Source organism: Nanorana parkeri, unplaced genomic scaffold (genome assembly GCF_000935625.1).
Source record: "Nanorana parkeri isolate BGI_ZX_2015 unplaced genomic scaffold, ASM93562v1 scaffold960, whole genome shotgun sequence".
Lineage (NCBI taxonomy): Eukaryota > Metazoa > Chordata > Amphibia > Anura > Dicroglossidae > Nanorana > Nanorana parkeri.
In genome coordinates this window covers 190,729-214,239 of record NW_017307228.1, presented here as the reverse complement: position 1 = coordinate 214,239, position 23,511 = coordinate 190,729, and the positions used below count along the sequence as shown (strand labels likewise).

The window sequence follows — 23,511 nt, the reverse complement described above, 5'->3', positions numbered from 1 at the left end:
GTTTCCAAAATGTATATGACAGTTGTCAAAGCCCTGATAAACAGGGAATTGTTTGGCCCTGAAACATGGTTTTCCATTACCTTTTGGACATCCATGGATTAATAAAATATAGTTCTGGACTCTTGAATTATGTGTTTGCTGTTCAACTACATATGCAATTTTATATTTCAGTGACAAACCAATACACTAAAAAGTATCTTTTGTATTTGGGGATGTCTTTGTAAACCTCAAAATGTATGATTGTTCTCGTTGACTCCCTTTGCCCTAGTCATAAGGACAAACAAAACAGCTACTCCAATTCACTGTTTCTTTAGATCAGCATTTCTAAACCTTTTTTCAGTCACAGCACCCTCAAAAAATATGCTAAATTTTGAGTAGCACCCAGTCTAAAATGTAAAAAATGTAAATGTAAAAAATTATGTCTGCCTCCCCCCCACTAAATTCCAGCCTCCCCTTGACAGCAGAGACCTCCCCAGCCCCCCCTTCACAGCAGAGCAGTTCTCAGTCCCCCCACTTCACAGCAGAGTCCTACCTGCACATTGCAGCGCAGTTGTGGAAGCATGGTAGAGGTTGGAAGGTGGAGTAGGTTAAACAGAGGCAGACTTTTGACCTTTTCTGAATGGATTCTGTCTACTCTGGATTAACATCATGTGTTTTTAATCTAGATCCAATCTAGATTGTGTTCTGAACTGATCTTTTCAAATAAAAACATGGATATTTATTTTAAAAGATTCCAATTACATGCTTAAAAAAAAAAGAAAATGCATTCACATATGACTACCTTGAAAGCCTAACTCCAGCCAAAATGTTTTATGTTACCACAACACACAGCAGCCCTCGGACCATGGTGCTGTGTATTGTAATGTCGTTGATTTTGAACGGCATCCAAACCACTAATACATTAGCAGGCAATGAATGTTGTGGTGCAAAGGTGGCCTATATAAAATCATTGGGCTGCCTTGACGCAAAGCACATTATTCTGTAAGACAATCGCTAAAGTGTGAATAGGCACTTAAAGCATCATGTCATGAGAAAATAGTCAAAACAATCAGGGACATCTTTGAAGTCAATATTACAATAAATAAAAAGTTTTAACATTTTATCTATCATCAGCCTCAGATAGAAGAAGCACTTTCTCTGCTCATGAGACGACCATGGATCATGGAAGAGCTACGTCTAGCCATCTCACTCTTAAACTCTGATGCTGTAAAGAAATACAGGATTGGGTCCAAGCAACAATTTAAACTTGCTAGGCTAATAGAAATAGGATGAAAAGTCAGGATGATTTTTTGTGCTGTGCAGTTTTGGATAGCATTTGTGCTGACCATTACATAAAAGAAGAAATTAATATGGTATGGCGCAAAACAAATAAAAAACACACAAGCACATGTTATTATCAGCCGAAGAGCTTTGTCCTTTCCTTTCCTGTTCATGCTCTGCATGGAATTCAGTTTGAGTTGTGTCCTTGTTCTTAGGGAGCTGTAAGTAATGACAGTCATAGGAATAATAAAACCTAACAGTTCTGCAAAAATCAGCATGACAGACATGGTAACCATGTTAATCTGATTATTACCAAGGTCAGCAAAACAACTGGTGGTTGAGGTATTTCCTCCAGAGCTTCTATATAATGGAAATGGCAAGCATGCAGTGCCAACCACTACCCATACGCATATGCTGATTCCAACATCATACCTTCTTTTCCAGTCTTTGGCTTTGAAAGGATTTGCAGTAAAGATATATCTCTGGACGCTGATGAGTGTTAAAAACATAATACTTGCATACATGTTCAGGTACTTAAGATAAAAGCACAACAAGCAGGCAAAGTGTTTAAATGGCCATGAGTGATTTATGTAGTAATAAATCCGTAGAGGCAACGACAAGACGTGGGCAAGGTCGGCAGTTGCCAAATTGATCATGAAGATAATTGCCTTGTTATTCTTGGTGATAAAACTTCGGAGAACCCATAAAGCAACACTGTTAGAGAGCAGGCCAGGTATGAAGATGGCTGTATAAGTGATGGCATATAGGGTATGCTGAAAATCAAATGGTCTGCTGCAGTTTGAAAAGTTTCCACTTGGCATTTTCTGTTTTTGTTCTAGATGACCTTATGATATCTCAAAATTCTGTGTGAAAGATAACAATAGATTTAGAACTTGAAGATTATTACACAGAAAATGCACAGGATTTATCTGTTAGCCTCAGTATTAATAATTGTGTTTTTTACTTGTATAGTCAATTTTTACACAGGACTGATACCTAAAAAATTAGGTAAAAGTTTATAGTAGGGTTAACTGCTGCTTAGCAGCGCCTTAAAAAAATCGACCTTTTGCCTTAAAAATCTCATGAAACGTTGCAGTGCATATCCTGACATGTGACATTGCCAAGGCAATCCAGTTTCCACAGCCTCATAGCTACATGTCTGCAGAATGAGATCATCTAAGGTATGTCTCACACACTCCTCCTTCTGATAACTGCTATTCTCAGGAGATATGAAGTCTCCTCCTATCGTGGCAGTTGGTGATGTCACTGCTGTGTTGTTCATTGTTCTTTTGAGGGCTGTCTGGGAGAGGAAGTTGCACCTGAAAACCTGTAGTGCACGGATCTCCCTGCTCCTATGTCACTTACTCTGTGAATCTGTGCTTCCTCCACCTCTCCTGCTGCGTCTTGAACCTCGCTAAGGTCATCTTTAATATTGCTTACATTGTATTCAAATGTGGCATTTAACAACTATGATCCTTCCCCATCTCTCTGTATCTCATATAAAGATGAAACTCATACACACAGGGGTCAATTTAATTAAGGCAAAAAGGCTGTAGAGGTTGCAAAAGTAATTTGCACTTTGCATGGGAAGTTACACCTTAGTTTAGTGAATGAGGGGAAGTTCTGCTGACTTCCATCACCCAATCATGTGTAAGCAAAAATACTGTTTTTTTAAAATTTTCCTTGCACATTATTGGGTATTCTTTCCAAAGTTAAATTTCACCACATTCACCAAGCTAAAGGGAAACTTCCCCAGCAAAGTGCAAATTCCCTTACAGCCTATTTGCCTTTAGTAAATCAACCCCATAATCTTTATTGCAGCTCACTTTAAATAGTCAATCTATCCAAAACTGACATTTCTATTGCTGAGATCTCTGTCCTCGAGTCCCTGAATCTGCATACCTGTTATGACCACTAAAAAAAACAAAACAGGGTAACATATAGTAATATATATTGCTTTCTTTCTGTTTTTTTTAACATACTAAATGCTGCACCAAACATTCAGTGCAGGTAAATCTTCTTGCTACATGTGTTTTAGATTACAGTAATTGATTCACCCGCAATGTAATACATATGGTAGTATTGTAAACATCAGTAATGTGATAGATAGACAACTGGCGACAAACACGCTGCCCTCTACATAAGAGAACCACCACCGATTCACATCAGTGATTCACATTAGTGACGGTTCTCTTTATTTCTGTCTTTCACTGCTGTAAAACAGTTTTTATCATGCTCCTACATTACTACAGTATACACTGAGTGGCCAGATTATTATGACCACCTGACGTTTGTAGGCAAATTAGCTATAATTTCGCGCTGAAGTTGCTAGAGGGCCAGTCCATTATAAATAGGGAAGCAGGTTGTTTATCATGACAGTAGAAGATATGGGTAAACAACTCAATTTAACAGCCTTTGAACGTGGGATGATTGTTGACGCTCGGAGCCATGGAGTGAGTATCAGCAAAACAGCAGAATTCATTAAACGTTCAAGAGCAGCTGTCTTTAAAGTGTTTAAAGACTGGACTGTCAGCCGAAAATCTGGGTCTGAACGTGCGAATTGTGGCCGTCAGCGACTAGTCAATGTTAGGGCAGAAGGGAGAGTGGCAAGACTGGTACAGGACAAAAGAAGGGCAACAGTGCATCAAATGACTGCAGATCTTAATCAGGGATCCTCTCAAATGATCTCTGAACGCACTGTTCACCGTACACTGCATTGTATGGGATATGGAAGCCGAAGGCCTGTTCGAACACCTTTGCTGTCTGCAGTTAACAAGATAAAACGTCTCCAATTCGCACAGGAACACAAGGATTGGACAGTCGAGCATTGGAAAAAAGTCATGTGGTCCGATGAATCACGTTTCCAGTTGCATCATGCAGATGGCAGAGTGAGAATTTGGCGGGAACAGCATGAAAGCATGCACCCCACATGCATGAGTACAACCCTTCAAGCTGGTGGGGGCGGGGTTATGGTTTGGGGCATGTTTTCCTGGCATGATTTGGGCCCTTTAATTTGTGTGGAACAACGTCTGCATAGCACAACAAGCTGATCAAGTTCATCCTATCATGATGGCGTATCCCAATGGAGATGGCTTCTTCCAACAAGACAATGCGCCATGCCACGGTGCTCGTATTGTGCAGGAGTGGTTTCAAGAACATGAGGGAGAATTTACCTTGCTTAGGTGGCCCCCCACAATCACCAGATCTCAATCCAATTGAGCATTTGTGGGACGAAGTTGAAAGAGCAGCTGGTTCCACAACCATCAAATCTCACAGAACTGGACAGTGCTATTCATCAGGCATGGTGTCAGATTCCTCGCATCACCTTTCAACATCTCGTGGAGTCAATGCCAAAAAGAATCACCCCAGTATTGAAGGCAAAAGGTGGCCCAACGAAGTACTGATTGGGTGGTCATAATAATCTGTATATCCGCATGTCTAAATTGCTGCGCAAAAGGACTATTTTATTACTTTTACTAATTACTTTTTCATATAAACTAATATTTTATCCACAATAGAAAATACAAAACATATAACATTTTTAAACTGAGAAAATGTACCATTTAAAAAAAAAAAAGGTAATTTTTAAATTGATGGCAGCAACACGTCTAAAAAAGTTGGGATAGGGCAGCAAAAACCTGGCAAAGTAAGTGGTACTAACAAGGAAGAGCTGGAAGAACATTTAAAACTAATTAGGTTAATTGGCAACAGGTCAGTAACATGATTGGATATAAAAAGAGCATCTAAAGGTGGCCATACACTTTACAACCATCGCAAGACCTTAGTCTTGCAATGGTTGTAAAGTAATTAAAAAAACGTACAATCTGCCCATCTTGGACAGGCAGATCGTACTTGCGATCATCGCAAGCCCGCCTAACTGAGGGGCAGGCTTCCGATGACCGCAATGCTGAACGGGCAGTGTGCGCCGGCCCGTTCGGCATTTGTCTCCCGAGCACGCCACAAACCAGCCGAAAATCGTAAGATTTTTGGCTGGCTTTCGTACATGCTCCTTAGACAAAAGACGTGCGACCGTACAGTAAAAACAGTCACACGCCGGCCATACACTTTGCGATTATCGTACGATCGCAGGATTTCCCGCGATTATCGTGCGATAATCGCACAGTGTATGGGCACCTTTAGAGAGTCAGAGTGTCTCAGAAGTAAAGATGAGCAGAAGTTCACCAATCTGTGAAAAGCTGCATCTAAAAATTGTTGAACAATTTCAGAATAACGTTCCTCAATGTAAAATTGTAAAGACTTTAAATATATCTTCATCTACAGTACATAATATCATCAAAAGATCCCGAGAATCTGGAGAAATCTCTGTGCGCAAGGGACAAGGCCAAAGCACAATATTGGATGCCAGTGATCTTCGAGTCTTCAGACGGCACTACATTAAAAACAGGCATGATTCTGTGATGGACATCACTAAATGGGCTAAGGAATACTTCCAAAGTCCTCCCTGTGTCCTTAAAGCTCTATCATGGAAAGAAGAAGCCATATTTGAACATGATCCAGAAAAGTTGCCGTCTTCTCTGGGCCGTCTTTTTCAGGGAAGGCCTTGCATATTTCAGCTGGACATTGCTAAACCGCAAACTGCATCTATGACAACAACATGGCTTCGTAGTACGAGTCCGTGGGCTTTACCGGCCTGCCTGCAGTCCAGACCTTTCACCAATTGAAAATATTTGGCACATTTTGAAATGAAAAATACGACAAAGAAGACTCAGGATTGTTGAACAGTTACACTCCTATATCAGGCAAGAAAGGGACAACATTCCTCTCCAAAAACTCTGGTCTCCTCAGTTCCCAGACATTTACAGACTGTTGTTAAAAGAAGAGGGGATGCTACACCGAGGTAAACATGGCCCTGTCCAAACTATTTTAAGGAGTGTTGTTGCCATCAATTTCAAAATTACCTTATTTTTTTCTTAAAATTGTACATTTTTTCAGTTTAAACATTTGATATATTTTCTATTTTCTTTTCTGAATAAAATATGAGTTTATGAGATTTCCAAATCATTGCATTCTGTTTTTATGTAGATTTTACACAGCGTCCCAACTTTTCTGGAATTGGGGCTGTATATTGTGGTATTGTGTAGTAATCCCATTGTAGAATTGGGTGTTATGAACCCCCAGGACTCTCAGCCAGAGGGGCTGAGAGGTGTCAGGAAGCAAGGGTTTGTCTGGATTCTGCTTGGGATCCTGGAACTGGGAGATTTCAGGAGGGAAGAAAGCTCCAGTCCTGGGTCCAGGGTTTAGCAGTGACCAGCACCCGATGATTTCACAGGTGTGCACAGCCCTTAAGGAAAGGATGCTGACTAGGGGAATTAGCTCCTGCTTGGAAATTAGAACAGACTGTGTTATTGAGTCAGGAGGACTCCCCCCAGAAGTTAAAGTGGAGGCAGGTAGTGTGTGCTGGAGGCACATGAAGACAGCCAGGGAGGCTGGAAGAACTAGTGAGGCTAAGAGGGGCCACCAGTACAAGTGCAGGACAGCATTACAGAGAGGACCGGTGGGTCAGAATTATTAATGCTGAAAGTGAAAGCCAGGAGGCTATACTTGTGTTATGTTGCAAGTATTGCATGGATGCTGCACTGAACAATCCCTGCGAGGGTATCCAATGTGGATTTCAGTTAAATAAAAGTTGGCTACCAGGCCCTTAAGCAGAAGATATATTGCGAATGGACTGCATCCTTATAGTGTTCACCATATGTGCTAATATCCCCAAACATCACAGCTTTACACAATACTGATGTTTACGTACATTGGTTAAGGGCCCAATCACACCACTGTTGTGCATTTTTTCACATGGTACTGTGCTATTAACAAACACTATCTCGCAATGCACCTACTGTGCCTTACAGTGCAACAGGTGCGTTGCCATTCATTTGAATGGAACCTCAACACACTTCATAGCCACAATGCGCTCCACTAAGGTGCAAGTGAAGCAAATGGCAACTGCACTCATCAATCAAGCAAGGTGCACATGGAAGGGCTTTACACAATACAAACACAAAATATTTTTTTTTCACAGGCTAGCTGGTAAGTGTGCTGGGATTTTTTTTTCGTGTTTCCACCAAGGTGCAGCGCATAGTAACGCAATAGGAGCCGCACTGCAATGTACGGTATTGTGCTACGACAAGTTGCGCATGAACCGTGGGTGTGTTGCCTTATAGTGTGCGTTAATCACACAATACCCTGCAAAAAAAACACTGCAGCGGTGTGAATGGGCCCTAAAAGTTTTCATTTCCCGCAGAATCAGCAGGTCCTCTAAGCTCTGGCCATGATATCCAGTTTTAGGGTGGCTCTTTTCCCTTTCCGGGGCCTATGGAGACTTGTGTATGTTAGCAAGCTCTGTGTGTTTCCACAAATACACAGACACAGCAAAGTACATCACTCCCCTGGACAGCTGCTGAAGACTGCTCTGTCCCTTGTGATCTTGTACTGTACAGGAAGTTCCGGTAAGCAGAACTGAGAGGGTTGGTGCTGTTTGATAACATGATAACCGTAAGAGCTTGGGAAAAACTTTTAAGAAATTCTTTGCTGGGCAATGTAAATTTGTTTGATCTGGATTCAATATTTTAAAACAGTTTGAGAGTTTAATACTACTTTAATAAATAGACATGACCTAGTCTTGTCACCTTCAGGAAACCTTGTCTAAAACATTATATGCAGCAGTTGCTATTGTGCATACATGTAGAGAGAAAGATGATTCAGGAGATCAGCATTTAAAAAAAGAAAGGTTTTATTTACAAAATGACAATTCTTTATGATGCGCAGTGCTTTTGCAAAATAAATATCATTCAGTTGGGGTTTACATCTACTTTAATTGTCTTTTCTGTGTTCTGGCATGGCACAACAGAGTAAACCATCAGGAAGCTGTCTAGTTATAACTTCTCATAGTTACTCTAATATAGTATAGGATATTGTCAAGAATAAAAACCATGCATGACACAAATCCCCTGAGTAGTTCAAATGTGATTTGATCATATTTACCTTCTCACAAACTTAGCCTTTTGTGGTTGGTGGTTTCCATTGTAAACCCTAGTAGCCTCCAATGTTCTTTAAAACAAAGAGATTTTAAAGATTACACAATGACATTCTGATTTTGAAACAGTTCCACGTAAAAAACAGACAGATAAAATAATTAATCAGGCACTGGTCACTGCTGCTGTCTCTTCTTGGTGCAAAAATAGAAGTATTGGGTTGTGGTTACAACAAACAAGATCAGCTCTCCCCCATCTTGGCTATGTAATGTTGATCACTTTCTAATGAGAACTCAGTTTCATAATTATACTGAAGCTTTTTTGGATGCTGAGAAAAGATATTTAAAGTGGACCTTTACCCCCTTTGACTAAAATTCACATCAGCATATAGCTCTGCAATCTGCATGCTGATAGGAAATCATCTTACATTCATTAACTAAACAAACATATTTTTATTTTACGTACAATTTTTTTCCCACTTCCTGGTCCAATTTGGCACAAATTATGTAATCATTCGCAAGCATTGCATCCTGGGAAGGTTACATCAGCAGAACATTGCTGAGAAATCTCATCTGTAATCTCATGAGATCTCAGGGAAAGGCATTTTCCTCCCCTGAGATGATGTGCATGGTCACATGTCCTATTCACATTTGCTAGAGTTCCAGAAAGTAGAGGCAGATCTAGTAATTTGCCCTTAGTTAAAATGGACACTGTGAGAAGAATGGGGAGAAAAGGAAAAAAAAAGGTATGCAAAGAATACAAAGCCTGCTATTATCTAGCTGAACATCCATCATCCACCTTGATTCATATCTTCACAATCCTCATCTACGTCATCGCTGATGTCGCAGCATTTCTTACCTAATGGTAAGTTCATGTGTTGTTACCCATTAGAGGTTGCACTCATTATACTCACCTACTCATTCATTTACTCCTGATCACAGGCTGACACTCCGGATATCCGACCAGAAGTTCTGGCACCTCACCACACAGCACCACCTTCCCGAAATCCTCGAGACGCAACAAACTTGGATGATTTAAAGGTCACGACATCACCAGGAGCCCATCACCTGTGTGCCATCCATCTCATCACACGTGAGTGCCTATCTCTCATTATCACCCACCTTCACCTGATCCGCTGTCATTACCTGATCCATCCAGCCCCACAAAGTCTGTGCCAGTCAGTTGCGCTCCTTCCCTCCCTTTCTTTCCATTAATTATCTAGAAGTATCTGTTTGTAGATTGTCATTACTAAACATTTCTAAAGGTGTCTTTGTTGTTATTTTGAAGATATGGGTAAAGGTCCGCTTTAACTTTCCTTCAAATAAAATTTGGATCCACATGTACAAATCAAATTTGGAAAAGCAATATTGGTCCTCTTTTTCAAGACAGTCAGATCATTTCCTCACTTGTCTTTCCCTTTCTCTCGTATTTCTCCTGTTTAGGATTCTTTATCCCTTGAAATTTCCAAGTGCACCCTCAAAGCCCACCCCTTCAAACAAGTGTACAAGTTGAGCTGTGTTATTATATTTAATACCAGATCCATTATAGCATCTTCATATGACAAAAGACACACTGTCACCTCATACTGTATATACTGTAGCTAAATCATTTCCCTATCTCTTGTTTTTACCCTGTATCCCAAAAATTGTAAGCCCTCCTGTTGTTGCTTTTTATTGCTAAATGTTGCTAAATTGTAAGTACTAGTGTTAGAGGAATTTTATTTATCTGACTAGCCATACTATCTCCCTTTTTTATATACATTTATTTGCACAGTAGTAGAGCAGATTATGGAATTATTACATAAATAATAATAATAATAAAAGCTGAGGAAGGGTGAAGCTTAGGGGGTAGACATGTAAAGGCTCAAAAAATGTGTTTAGTTTTGGATCTCATATCCAAATTCGATTTGGTTTGTTATTCAGAATTCAGATCGATTCTAATTCTTCCTTTTTAGTTCCGATCGATCTGAATTAATTTTTTCGGTTTGGATCGATCCAAATTTTTTTTTTTCGTTTCAGATCAATTCAAATTCATTTGGATGGAGTTTATTATGTTGTTAAATGAAAAAAAAAACAAACAGTGTGGGGTCCTCCCCAAAATTCGACCCCATCCTTTAGGTCTGGAAGGAATTTTAGGGGGGACTCCATGCCCCCCCAAAAATGCGTGGGTTCCTTCTAAAATCCCTTACCAGACCCTTGATCCGAGCAGCCTGGCAGAGCAGGAAAGTACTTCCTGCACCATACCAGGTCACATTCCCTCAACATAGGTAGGATGTTTCATCAGGGGGGAACCCCTGGCAAATCACCCTGTCACCATGTTGATGAGGACATGGGCCTCTTCCCCATAAACCCGATCCAGTGGTTGTGGTGGTACAGACCTAAAGCATCTGGTATAAATTTGGAAGGGGGCCTTGCGCTGTTTTTTAAAAATCTTCACTTTAACAACACTGTTCATTCTGTATAATCTTTTTGTAAGTTAAAAAGCTTGGTGTTCTCCCCTGAAATCCTAAACTGTGATTGTCCTGTGATATATGCAACCTTGCCCATATCTAATGCTTTGGATCTCTTGTAGCCTGCTGGAGAAGTGTGTCCTGGTATATTTTAGCATTCTTAATAGCATGCAATGCCAATTAATAAATAAGGGTCCTCCCCCATTCCCAGTTGACTATCCACCTGGCTACACACAAGTCAAGCACTGCATTGCAGGGGAAAGGGAAGAAGGTTACCTGCTCCCCATACCCAAAAATTCTGGGTATTGTATGGGACTCCAGCAGGCAAATGTGGTCATGGGTGAGTACTGGGAAGGAAATTAGCATCAAAGGGGCAGTCTATGAAACAAACATGTTACTTTGTCCCTGAATGTACAAAGCACAGATGCGCTTTATGTATACCACACAAGGGCACATTTGCAACTGGTAAAAAAGGGGTTTAACTTTGGAAAATGAAAAGGGTTCTTTACTGTAAAAGCTGTGAAAATATACAGTAGTTTTCCACTGGAACTGATTCTGGCTGTCTTAGCAAATGGCTTCTAAACACATCTTTTCTTTTTTATGAGAAATAACACTGTATATTGTTGATACAGGAAGTTATCCATTCCCATGAGGGGATCAGGAAATCATTTTTGTCCTGTTAAAGAACATTACTATTACTATATTTTATGAATGTTTTGACTTCCTTTGGATAAACTTAGAATTTAGGCTTCTGAATTTGCAAGGTGCTTTGTTTCCCTAGTGTTTGAACTTGAGGAACTTGTCTTTTCCAGCCTTACTAGTTAACTATGCAATATTTGTAGTCAAGCCAAAACAAATTTGAAAGATCATTATCTGATGTATCTTGTGGTTATAATAAATGTGCTAACCACAAAAACGGTCTTGTATAGTGGAATTCATTAGAAACTTAACAGGGAATTTCTGTCGTCAGTTGCACATCAAAATGAGTTATGACTCTCAAGTGTTACAGTAATTTTGTCTCTTGCATATTAACTGACATCCAGAGTTTTTTTGTGTGATACAATACTGTATCAGATATGCCTCAATGAATCAGCCCGACACCAAAACTATAAGAATATGTAACAGATTACATAAAATGAATAAAGGAAATGTCCCTTTTGTTACAAAATGTTACTTCATACAACAACTAAGATGTTTGTTTTAATATTTTTTTGTAAATTAAAAAAGTCCTCTAATCTTTATTACAGAATACGAGTCAAAATGGAGCATGGCGAGAATGTAAAAATAGCTTACTTATAATTTGCATGCAACTCCAGTAAAATATCTCAATGTAATTTGTTTATTCAGCTTTGTCCTTCCCTTTTCATGCTGTGCATATGCAATGTACACATAAAGATCTGTTAGATGCCACAGAGTGCCAGACTGATGTATGAAGTCTGCTGTCAGGTCTTTTAACCAATTTGCTTAGGTGTCAAATTTACTACATTGCAGTGTCTGTTGGCCAGCATCAAAATTGAGGAAGAATTTGGTAGCCAAAGAATGGTTATTCCAAGATGGTGCCCAAAGCTGGCTTTTCATCACTGGATTGTGTAGGCACACAGCCTTCCGTGTCTGAAGAATCACCTCTATACTAGAGTCACTTCTTTTACAAAGAACATTTTCTTGTTTTACTGGTCCTTAGCAATCAATATTGTGCCAATGTGTAAATAGACTTATATGAGATGGCTGTATTGCTGCAGATGATGTAAAGAAATAGATGGTTGATAAATGTGCAGAAAAAAACTGCCTCTGCTAGGAATAGGCACCGGCCTGCTGTGCCTAATGGTAAAACTGGCCCTGCTAGTGCTAGGGTCCGTGGAACAGGTATTCAGTAAGATTAGAGGTATAGTGAAAGAAATACTAAAAGTGGAAGTAACTTTTCTTGACATAGGTTTTCTTAACATAGGAGAGTTTACAAACAGGGTTAGATACAGTATTTACAGTTTACACCCAAGAAATACAATATAATACATTTCAACTTACCCACCCTTAGATGTGATGGGTGCATTAGTTTTATTTTTTTAGTACATCATTTGCAAGTACAGAAAAATACATGTTGATCTTGCTAGAAATCTTGTATCCTTATAATTTTCTGTGAACTAAAATTTCATACAATATTTTTAGCATTCCCAGTTTTCTACTGTGAACTACAGGACACCTCCTCACTCTAAAGTAGATGATGAGAAGCCCATGGTAACAATGCTGTTTCTCCATAAATATATTGCATTCACAGGAAATGTGATACTAGCAGGATCACCAGTTAAAACAAAAGGCAACAAAAGTCAGAAAAAGGAAAGTAATGCAACAGCCACATTTAAGGGCTTGTAAGCTGCAATATATAACATTTTTGGGTTTAGTGTTAAAGGGGACTTGTAGAATTTTAATAATGTTGGATGTGAAAGAGATCAGCTTAATACAAATGATCTTATTAGATGTTAATATTTTGACTGGTTGGTTTTTATAGATGTACAAGTGTAATGGTTGTGCCATGTTGGCACTTATATGTTATTGCAAGTCTCCCAGACAGGATGTATCTGGAAACAGTAGATGCACTGCAGACTTTAATGACTTGAAGCTCTCATAAAGTATTAGCTAAAGTCCATGTGATCTTAACCTAGTCTAAGCTATTTGGGGGAAGAATTTAGTTTCTTTTACAAAAAGGTAGTTTACACTCAAAATATGAATGCAAATTGGTAATGCTGACATGTGCCTTGTTGATGTGTGAATTATAATGATGGGTCCACTTTGAAGCAGAACTCTCTAAGCACTCCCCTGCCCTCGCCAACACCTACAACAGACCAGAGACTTGTTTCTGCGGAAGGTCACAGAAGCAAGGAATGGCAGCTGTGTTTACATCTCTTTTTGCTGTGCCAGCTGACTGTAGTATTGCGTTTGCACTGGCGAGATACAGAAGAGAAAATTGATATGCAATATGCAATAGGCCAATGAGCTAAGTAGACCTGTACGGGCAACCCATAGAATGCACCTTACTGGCCTAATGCCTAATCATTTGCTCCTTATGGTCATAACTCAAAAACTTTATTGCTCTACAGAGTAGAAACTACAGCTACAGAGTAGAAACTTCTTATATCACAAATTCCTGTACACCCAAATGACATAAACCTACTGCATCAATGACACACTAACAATGGAAACTGACAATTTTAATTTGCTGTGGTGAGCTTTCGGCATGTTTAAAAAATGCTGCAAGTAAAAAAAGCATAGAACTTAACTGCAGAGATATGAATTTGTGTTAAATGTACGCTGGACGCAGAAGTTGTTCACATTTTACAGTTAAAATAAGAAATATAAGTAGAATGTCCTTTAGAATTGACCATAACTGGCGAGACATATAGGGAGCAAGCAGGTAGTTAAGCCTACCTGGCCGAGCACTTATGCACATGCTGAGTTTCCTAAATCAGGACTTTGGGCCGACCCCTTTTACATTCAGAACTTCATCAGTAGTCCATTTCTGTGATGGGTATCCTCACTGATAGATAGCAAACTGCAGGAGGGAGAGAGTTATAGTTCTGACTTCAGAAACTAAAGTCAGTATCTGTATAATCGATTATATTAGATTTTAGTGCTCCGGATTCTGTATATTTTATGAAATTCCCTACAGACCTTTTTAGGTGTCAGGTGTCCATGTATGCTGCCAGTGTACTAGCTATAAATTATTTGCAAATTTGCTTAAAAACAAATATATTTAGGTAATAAGCAATAGTTTGCAGAGAGTGTGTCTAAATGATAAATTATCACTGTGTGTTGCTATACTTTTCCCATCTTCCCTTTCACAGTATGATTAGTATGAATATTTTAAAGGCTTTTTTTACGAGATCTATATACATAAAAGAAAGAGAAAAAAGGTAAAGCTTACCTTTACATTGCAGAGCTGTCAGAACTGTACCGTGCATCGTGCTTGTGGGAAAATGATGTACAGTCTACAAGACATAAGCAAAACAAAAAAAGGAAGTAAAGAACTGCAAAGTGAAACCACAACCTTTTTTTTCCAGTGCCTAGCCCAATGTATGCGATTTATTGTTTGTTACATTCGATACTCCAGGTGATATGACAACATTGCAACCACCAAACACGCAATCTAAACGTCATAGTCTCTTGCACTTTGTTAACAGAAAAACACCATTTGCACAGAGTTTTATGACACAGGAAGGGAGATTTTGTTTTAACAATTAAAAAAAAATAAAACTAAATTCAAGAGTACATTGCAAAGTGTAAATATGGTCTAAGAGTTTATTTAAAGCCCACTACTTCTAGTTATGGATAGAGAAAAGTTAGAAACTCTATGAGGTTTTTATTGCTTTCTCTGTCCCAACTTAGAGGATTAATTCTGTTTGTCCTGGTGATTATTTTCACCAAGACAGAAAGTGCTGGGAAATCCAGAGTTTTATGGTCTATAAAAAAAATAGAAGTAAGTGGAAATCTTCCAAAGAAAACTGTCTAAGAGGAGATTTCCCCTCGCTTCTTGATGTGTCTCATAGGGAAGTGAAGGGAAATCTCCACAATGGAACAGCATGATAAATAAATAAATAAAATCTGGAAGCATTTTAACTCCTCCTTACTCTGTTCCATATAGAGTTCAGCTTTAAATCTAGTTGGTTGCTATGATAGTACCTAAGAGTAAATCTTATTACTAGTACTTTGATACATGATGCTTCTGGAGATGGGGCTACAGTCTAATTGTGCTGGAATTATTTTCCTACATTACCAACAGGTGAGATAAACACGTTCCCAGATCACCAGAGTATAGATAAGCAATGTTTTCTTATATAATCTGATGACCAATGTATAAGTAGCCTTATGAGTGTGCATAGACATGTGAAACGTGTCAATGCATTCTGGCATTCTTTGTTTGCTGTCTGATTTTACACTTCTAATAAACTAATTGGAATCTGAGAATCCCAGGGTGTTGGTCTGTTTACTACAGAATCTGTAGCATAGGATTGTATATATATATATATACTCTGGTGGTGTACATTCATTATTCTTGTACACACATAAAGCTGGCCCTTATCTATTTTATTCATGTACACATACAATGGGGACACTTATTGAGTTTACTCATGTCCATTTATAACGGTTGTACTTATCTATTTTACTCATGTGCATATATAACAGTGGCACTTATCTATTTTACTCATGTGCATATATAACAGTGGCACTTATCTATTTTACTCATGTGCATATATAATATGTGCATATATTACAGTATATGTGCATATATAACAGTGGCACTTATCTATTTTACTCATGTGCATATACAGGTGAAACTCGAATAATTAGAATAGGAAATCCCTGCTGCTTGTGCACCTTTTTCTTCCACACTTTTCCCTTCCACATAACTTTCTATTAATGTGCTTTGATACAGCACTTTGGGAACATCCAACTTCTTTTGCAATGACCTTTTGAGGCTTTCCCTTCTTATGGAGGGTTTTCTGCACAACTGCCAGGTCAGCAGTCTTTCCCATGATTGTGATTCCTACTGAACCAGACTGAAGGTGCCCATACACTGCACGATTATCGTACGATAATCGTATGCGATCGGTTTTTCGTACGATAATCGAGCAGTGTGAACGGAGACGTGCGACCGTTTCTACTGTACAGTCGCACGTCTTCTGTCGAACCAGCATGTTCGAAATTAAGTTGCATTAGTGAAATAAATGAACTTTTGCACGATATTCTAATTATTCGAGTTTCACCTGTATAACAGTGGCACGTATCTATTTTTACTCATGTGCATATATAACAGTGGCACTTATCTATTTTACTCATGTGCATATATAATGCTAGCTCTTATCTATTTTACTCATGTGCGTATATATATTTGGCACTTATCTATTTTACGCATGTGCATATATAACAGTGTCAATTATCTATTTTATGCATGTGCATATATAAAGCTGGCACTGATCTATTTTACACATGTGCATATATAACAGTCGCACTTATCTATTTTACACATGTGCATATATAAAGCTGGCCCTGATCTATTTTACGCATGTGCATATAAAACAGTCACATTATCTATTTTACACATGTGCATATATAAAGCTGGCCCTGATCTATTTTACGCATGTGCATATAAAACAGTCACACTTATCTATTTTACTCATGTGCATATATAAAGCTGGCACTGATCTATTTTACGCATGTACATATATAACAGTCATACTTATCTATTTTACTCATGTGCATATATAACAGTGGCACTTATCTATTTTACTTACGTCGGTGACACTTATCTTTTTTACTCATACCCATATATAATGGTGGCACTCCTTTCACAGTGTTGTACACTTAAGAGGATCAGTGTACTTTTTGTAAAATATACTGTGGTAGGAAAATATTCAAACTGTTTTAGATATTTATCTGGTATACAGGCTACACAGATCTGTTTATCTCTAAAGACAGGATGCATCTGCTAACTGTCCCACTAAAATCTGAACCTTTCATTTCTCTAAAAGTAAGTCATAAGGTAAAGTCAGTGCATGTACTGTATCTCATAAAAACACTACAACCTATATAGGACAACATACAAAAACTATTTCCACTAAGTTGGTTTCTGTGGCAAGATGTGGCAGTTACATTTGTGACACAATTGCTATGTATCACATCCTCCGTCTTATGACAACTAGTAAAAACATTTAGAGCCAATTCCGACCTGCAAAACATGGCACCCCTACACACTAAAACAGTGGTGGGCCATGCAGCTGCACTGATGCACATGATAAAACCCATACCAAGTGTTGTGGTATGCTGTGTTGAACAAATGGTCCTGTCTTTTTTTCATTTGTTGACATGCATTGGCAGACCATTTATAATGTGCCACATGTGAGTTAACATCAGTTATGTGCTTTGCAGTAAGATCTAAATCCATTCTCAGGGCCCATTCACGTTTTCACACTTTCGAATTTTGGCACATGTGACTAGGACATGTGACCATGCACATCATCTCAAGAGAGGAAAATGCCTTTCCCTGAGATCTCCTGAGATTACAGATGAGATTTCCTAGCAATGCTCTGCTGATGTAACTGTTATGAGTGTTATGTTTAGTTTATATGCAACTCTATGATTCATCTCTGTGGCACTTGTTTCCTGTGATGCGTTTCCTGTTCCTGTTCTGTGGGTTCTCTTCTAAGAACATGACTTCTGTACACTAACGGCTTATACTGTCATTATTACCACATAAAACAGTAACCTTCCCAGGCTGCAATGCTTGGCCACAATTACATAATGTGTGCCAAAGTGGACCAAAGTGGAAGTAGATTAACTCAATTTGTAAGTAAATGAAAAACAAGTTTGTTTAACTGATGAATTTAAAGGAGAACTATGGGGTCAGTGTTTTTCCCCATAATTCTCCTTAGGGTAACGGGAGGACACAAACTAGCGTCCTCCCGTTCCCCTAAGCTCAGTATACCGCGAGCTGTAGCTCGCGGTATACTGAGACGCTGCAGCCGGAGCGGATCCCGACTTAGATGACGGGATCCGCCCAGCTGCGTGAGTGACAGCTGGCTCTGCCTATCTAGAGGCAGAGCCAGCTGTCACTCACGCAGCTGGGCGGATCCCGTCATCTAAGTCGGGATCCGCTCCGGCTGCAGCGTCTCAGTATACAGCGAGCTGTAGCTCGTGGTATACTGAGCTTAGGGTAACGGGAGGACGCTAGTTTGTGTCCTCCCGTTACCCTAAGGAGAATTATGGGGAAAAACACTGACCCCATAGTTCTCCTTTAAGATGATTTTATATCAGTATGCAGAGCTGTATGCTGAGGTGATTGTTAGTAAACGGGGGTAAAGGTCCACTTTTTTATAGGTCTTTGATTGAAGAACAATTGCATGAAGAGCATTAAAGAACAATGCCACGTGACTACCCTTGTATATGTGCATAATGGTGATTTTTGTAATCATGAGATTCTGTCTTACTATGTTGAATTTGTGTTTAAAACCAGCTGCAGAAAAAATGTCTTTATTGATTTGATTAACGTGATTATAAAATATGTCATGTTGTTATTGCATCCGTGTTGGCAAGATTTCACCTGACTTCCTGTCCTACTGGCCATACAAGTAAAGTTGGATATATACTGTTAGATTTTTTTCTATTCTGATTTCAGGCTGAACAGAAAGAACTAACAGATTCCTCCATCCATGCTTAACAGTATGAAAGGGGAAATCTCCCACTACGGCTCTTGTTTTTTGACAGTTGGCTCTTATGGTTGTCAAAATAACTAAACAGTGCCTGCATCTGATTAGATACAGGCATTATTCAGCCAACAATTTTCTGCCTGGCTCCTTCGATTTTTCAATGTTTGGAGGGAGCCAGCATACAGGGCCAACCACTGATCTAATTTTGGCCAGTTCAAGGACCATTCAAAATTCACTCAGCGTATAACCTCTTCAATAGGGATATATACAGTGGTGTCTCTAGCCATTTTATTTATTTATTTCTTATTGGTATTTATATAGCCCCAACAATTTACGCAGCTCTTTACACAGTGCACGTTCACATCAGTCCCTGCCCTCAAGGAGCTTACAATCTAAGGGCAAATTTAGACAGGAGCCAATTAACCTACCAGCATGTCTTCGGAGTGTGGGAGTACCCGGAGGAAACCCACGCAAGCACAGGGAGAACCTGCAAACTCCTTGTAGATAGTGACCTGCATTGACAGATATTGGTAAATTGCGCACTGTGAGTCATTCAGGCTGATCTGGATTGCATACTTCTGCCTGTCAGTTGTATTTTCAGACACTGAGAGTTGGAGTGGAAGGTATTTTGCTATATTTCATGAGATGAGGAACACAGAAAGGGCCTACACTATGATGCATAGGCCACAACAATGAATCTGTGTCCACATGGTGTTGTTGTGTCTCTGGACTCCTTTCTCAATTAGCATTTACACCTCTTTATTCATTGCTAATATTATTCAGTTGCACATCAAGCTAAAAGGGGTTACATGAAGTAAGGAGTTTTTAAGGGAAAGGGTTAAATTGGTATAACTTCTATTGTTGCATCATCTTTTTGGGTTCAGGTACACATTGGCGGACTCCCTGTTGCCGGTCAGAAATAGATGTCTGCAGTTGTTGTGGAAGAATTGTGTCAGCAGTGAATGCACACAATTCCATAATGCTTATTCCTCACATGATAAGCAAACAGTTGACGTAGGCAGGTCTAGATCTGCAATGGTAAATAATGGTATCACCTTGTTGGCTCTGCAGTTTGGCAGAACTATGTGAATCATGACTGAACAGAACTTCTAAATATTTAAAAGTTAAAAAATAGTTCATAAATATGTATATCAAGTGTTTAGTTACCTGTTTGGGTATGGCTAATTTGCTGTGTGGATGGAAACACATGTGAGCACCTCTACAATAAAGCTGAACTCTGCCAAAACTAGAAAAATATCCTTGCAGTGCGGCTCCCCCACATAATTGCCTGTCTTTGCCTAAGGAACAATCAATAAGCACTTTTACATACTTTATCCCACCAGCTCCTCCTTTCTGTCGGTTGCACTCTGACATAATCACATACAATGCAGGACTAGTAGTCCCGCATTGTAAGTTAGTACAGCAAGGGCATGCCAAAAATCCAGAGCGTCAGAGTGGAGAGGAGAGCGTGGCCACTGGGTGGAGCGAGGGATGAGGTGAAGTGCCCCAGGCAAAAATTAGTATTTATACCTTGTAGTGCAAGGTAAGCCTCACTGCAAGGGTAGTTTTTTTTCCTGCAGTTCAGTTTTAATAATAATAAGTTAACTGTTTGGGTGTGGTTGATCTGCTGGGCAGACGGAAATGTTTCTCGAGTGTCTTCATTAAAAAAGATAACTTGATTCTGCTGCTTTCCACTTCCTGTTTATACAGTACTTATTTTATAAGAGCCCTATAATTCACCCATGGTAACAATGTTTAAAATGGATAAAGGCAAATTAAACACAGCCATATTGTCTCTTGCTGGTTTACTATGTTTGTATTAATGTCATCATTTATTACATACACGTCCTGCACATTCTTCCCGAAAATAAAATAGTTTATTTCCAAAGTTTAGCAATCTGGAAGTAAGGCTTAGTGAGATCTTATCAGAATCAGTGAACATTTATGTAAATGTCAGAAAGAGGAATTATTCAGATTTAAGATGGCTTTACATTTTTGAATTTTTTTCCAGTGAAAGAGGATGTGAAAATGACATAAATTTAGATGTGAAAAGTTCTGTAAAAGGTTTTGGTATTTAGCAAAAAATGAACTCTTCAGCTCACACTGACTGTCAGTATGATTTTAATACGGTATACAATTCTTTTAGGCCACAGTTTAGGTGCCTAAAAACTTTGGAGTGTATTTATAAGAAGCCATTCATCCTGTGAAACTGCATATACATTCATTCTGTGTGAATAGAGAAAAAAATTCATGTTAGTGTATTTTCTTTCCAGGTCGAATGTAATATCTGGAAAATACCGCATTATGGTCACTAGTGGAGCTGAAGAGCATAGGAAATAATTACCTAATTCCTGTGATCCCCAGTTGCCCCATAATAGGAAGAAATATGGGATGAGTGATATACACTTCAGCTATTACACGTCAGCCCTATAGATTGAAAACTGATCGATCACATACCACTTATTGCTCACTTCATGATCTTCACCCTGCAAAAAGTGGTGATTGTCAGACACCGCTCCCCACAGGTATTCCCCCCACCCTTCTCAGTTCTTCCAGCGCTGACTGGAGGGACGGACAGGGGAGGGGGTAGGCACAAACCAGCTATCAATCAGGCACCGGGATGGATCCCTACAATATTGTCAGGATCTTTCCCGGCCTCAGCGTGGCTCTGTGCTCTCAGCATATAGCGGGCAATAGCCTGCTGTATGCTGGGTTTTGGGAGGACAGGAGGACATTTACTATGTCCTCCTGTGACCCTGTCAGGGTGCCATGCACAGGCGTCCTCACACCACATGTAGGTACCCACGCAGGATGACCAAATGAATATGCCCACACAGGATAGGGTTCTATGCACACAGTTGATTTGGTACACATCAACAAAACTACAAACCCCCTCAACCCCCCCACAGGTTTAGCAGTGAAGTAACAACCCACCGTTGGGACAAACACACACCTACAGCCAGGGGGAATAGCAACAAGGAGGGGTAACAGGTCTGCAGATATATGGCAGGCCTCAGGATACAAGGAGAGTGGTCAGGTACAAGCCGGGTCGTTAACAGGAGGGCAGCACGGTACAGGAACAGTATTCAAGGAGAGTGGTCGGGTAACAAGCCGGGTCGGTAACAGGGTTGCAGATAGGAAGCAGGGTTCAGGTAGCAGGGTTCAGGTAGCAGGGTTCAGGTAGCAGGGCACAGGTCAGGGGAGTCAGTCAGGTGCAGGCGACGCAATACTGAGCCCGCTTCCTGATGGCAGGGAGGGCCTAAATACCCTCCCAGGAAGCACCAGGTGATGGGATGATCAGTCACAGCTGGGGCACACCCGCAGGTGAGTACTGGAGCTGCAGGTTCCTGACAGTTCCTGGCTGCTGGAGACACCCGCAGGCGAGCACAGGAACTGAAGGACCTGGCTCCAGCGCCACCTGGGGGTGTTTTGGATCCTGACAGTACCCCCCTCTCAAGGTTTTTCAGCTTCTGACCGATACTCGGCTAAGAGACATGAGGGGTCTTGCTGGGCTGCCTTGGGAACAGGTGTAACTGACTGGCAGACAGGTACTGTTGCTACGGAAAACTGGGAGCGGATTTGTTCATCAGGAATAACTAAAGTCACTGCGGTTGTCATGGGCAACATGGTTAACCTCGATCGGGCTTTGGTAAAGGGGCTAGACTGCCTAGACCGTATGTCAGACCCCCTCTGGAGCAAGGGTTTGCAAGGGTCACTACAACGACCCCCCGGTCAATAACGGTCTCAACCGCCTCAATATATTTCAACAAGTCCTCAGGTGGGCATTCAGAGTAGTGTGCAGAAAACCCGGCGGGATCATCCTCTAGGAACCACACCAGCGACATAACTTGCGACAGGGTAAACGAAGGGGAGAAATCATCACCCTCATCACCCCTCAGAGCTAGTTTGCTACAGATCTTGATTAGGGGTTGGATCTCCTCAAAAGGACAACCAGTCACATCCATACAACCGTAGGCCCTGCGTTCACAGCTGGGGCACACCCGCAGGTGAGTACTGGAGCTGCAGGTTCCTGACAGTTCCTGGCTGCTGGAGACACCCGCAGGCGAGCACAGGAACTGCAGGACCTGGCTGCAGCGCCACCTGGGGGTGCTTTGGATCCTGACAGACCCTAAAGAGAACTATGGCCAAAAAAGGTTGGGCCATAGTTCTCTTTTAACCCAGAAAGAAAGTATACTAATAACATTAATTTTTGCCTCTATTTGCACAGAAAGAATGTACAGTACATGCAGCCTGAAGGATAAATGGCTGTGTAAATGTTTTATTAATATACCCCTATATCTGTTTATTGAACTGTTTATCTGGGTCTTTTGGGACCTTTACATAAACAGAGAACTTCAATAGAACTATGGAAGGCACAAGTATAATGCAAACTACTTAATAAACCTTTTCAAGTTATAGTTGTATATTTTTCCCCACCCATGAGTGTGTTTTCAAGGATAACTTTGGCTTCAAAAATCAATAACAGTCCTGCAACTGCTGAGACTTCTTGCTATCAGATTGTAGTATGAATGAGCACCTTTTCCAGAAATGTAGCTGAAGTCAGGCCAGGGAACCCAACACCACACACAATCAATACCCCCCACCCCCCCCCCCCGCC

At 40.2% G+C, this 23,511-nt stretch overlaps 1 protein-coding gene across 2 annotated transcripts; it reads right to left on the bottom strand.

Moving 5' to 3' along the window:
- Positions 1-1,065: 1,065 nt before the first annotated feature.
- On the bottom strand, positions 1,066-14,634 carry P2RY10 (purinergic receptor P2Y10). 2 transcript variants are annotated; one of them, XM_018566583.1, is made up of 2 exons: positions 14,615-14,634; positions 1,066-2,123 (listed from the first exon to the last, which is right to left on the bottom strand). In XM_018566583.1, the coding sequence occupies exon 2, from the start codon at positions 2,079-2,081 to the stop codon at positions 1,116-1,118; it is 966 nt and encodes a 321-aa protein (XP_018422085.1). In that variant the 5' UTR covers positions 2,082-2,123; positions 14,615-14,634; the 3' UTR covers positions 1,066-1,115. The 2 variants fall into 2 exon arrangements, with proteins under 2 accessions (XP_018422085.1, XP_018422086.1); XM_018566584.1 differs by lacking the exon at positions 14,615-14,634 and adding an exon at positions 8,260-8,279.
- Between the last annotated feature and the right edge of the window lie 8,877 nt (positions 14,635-23,511).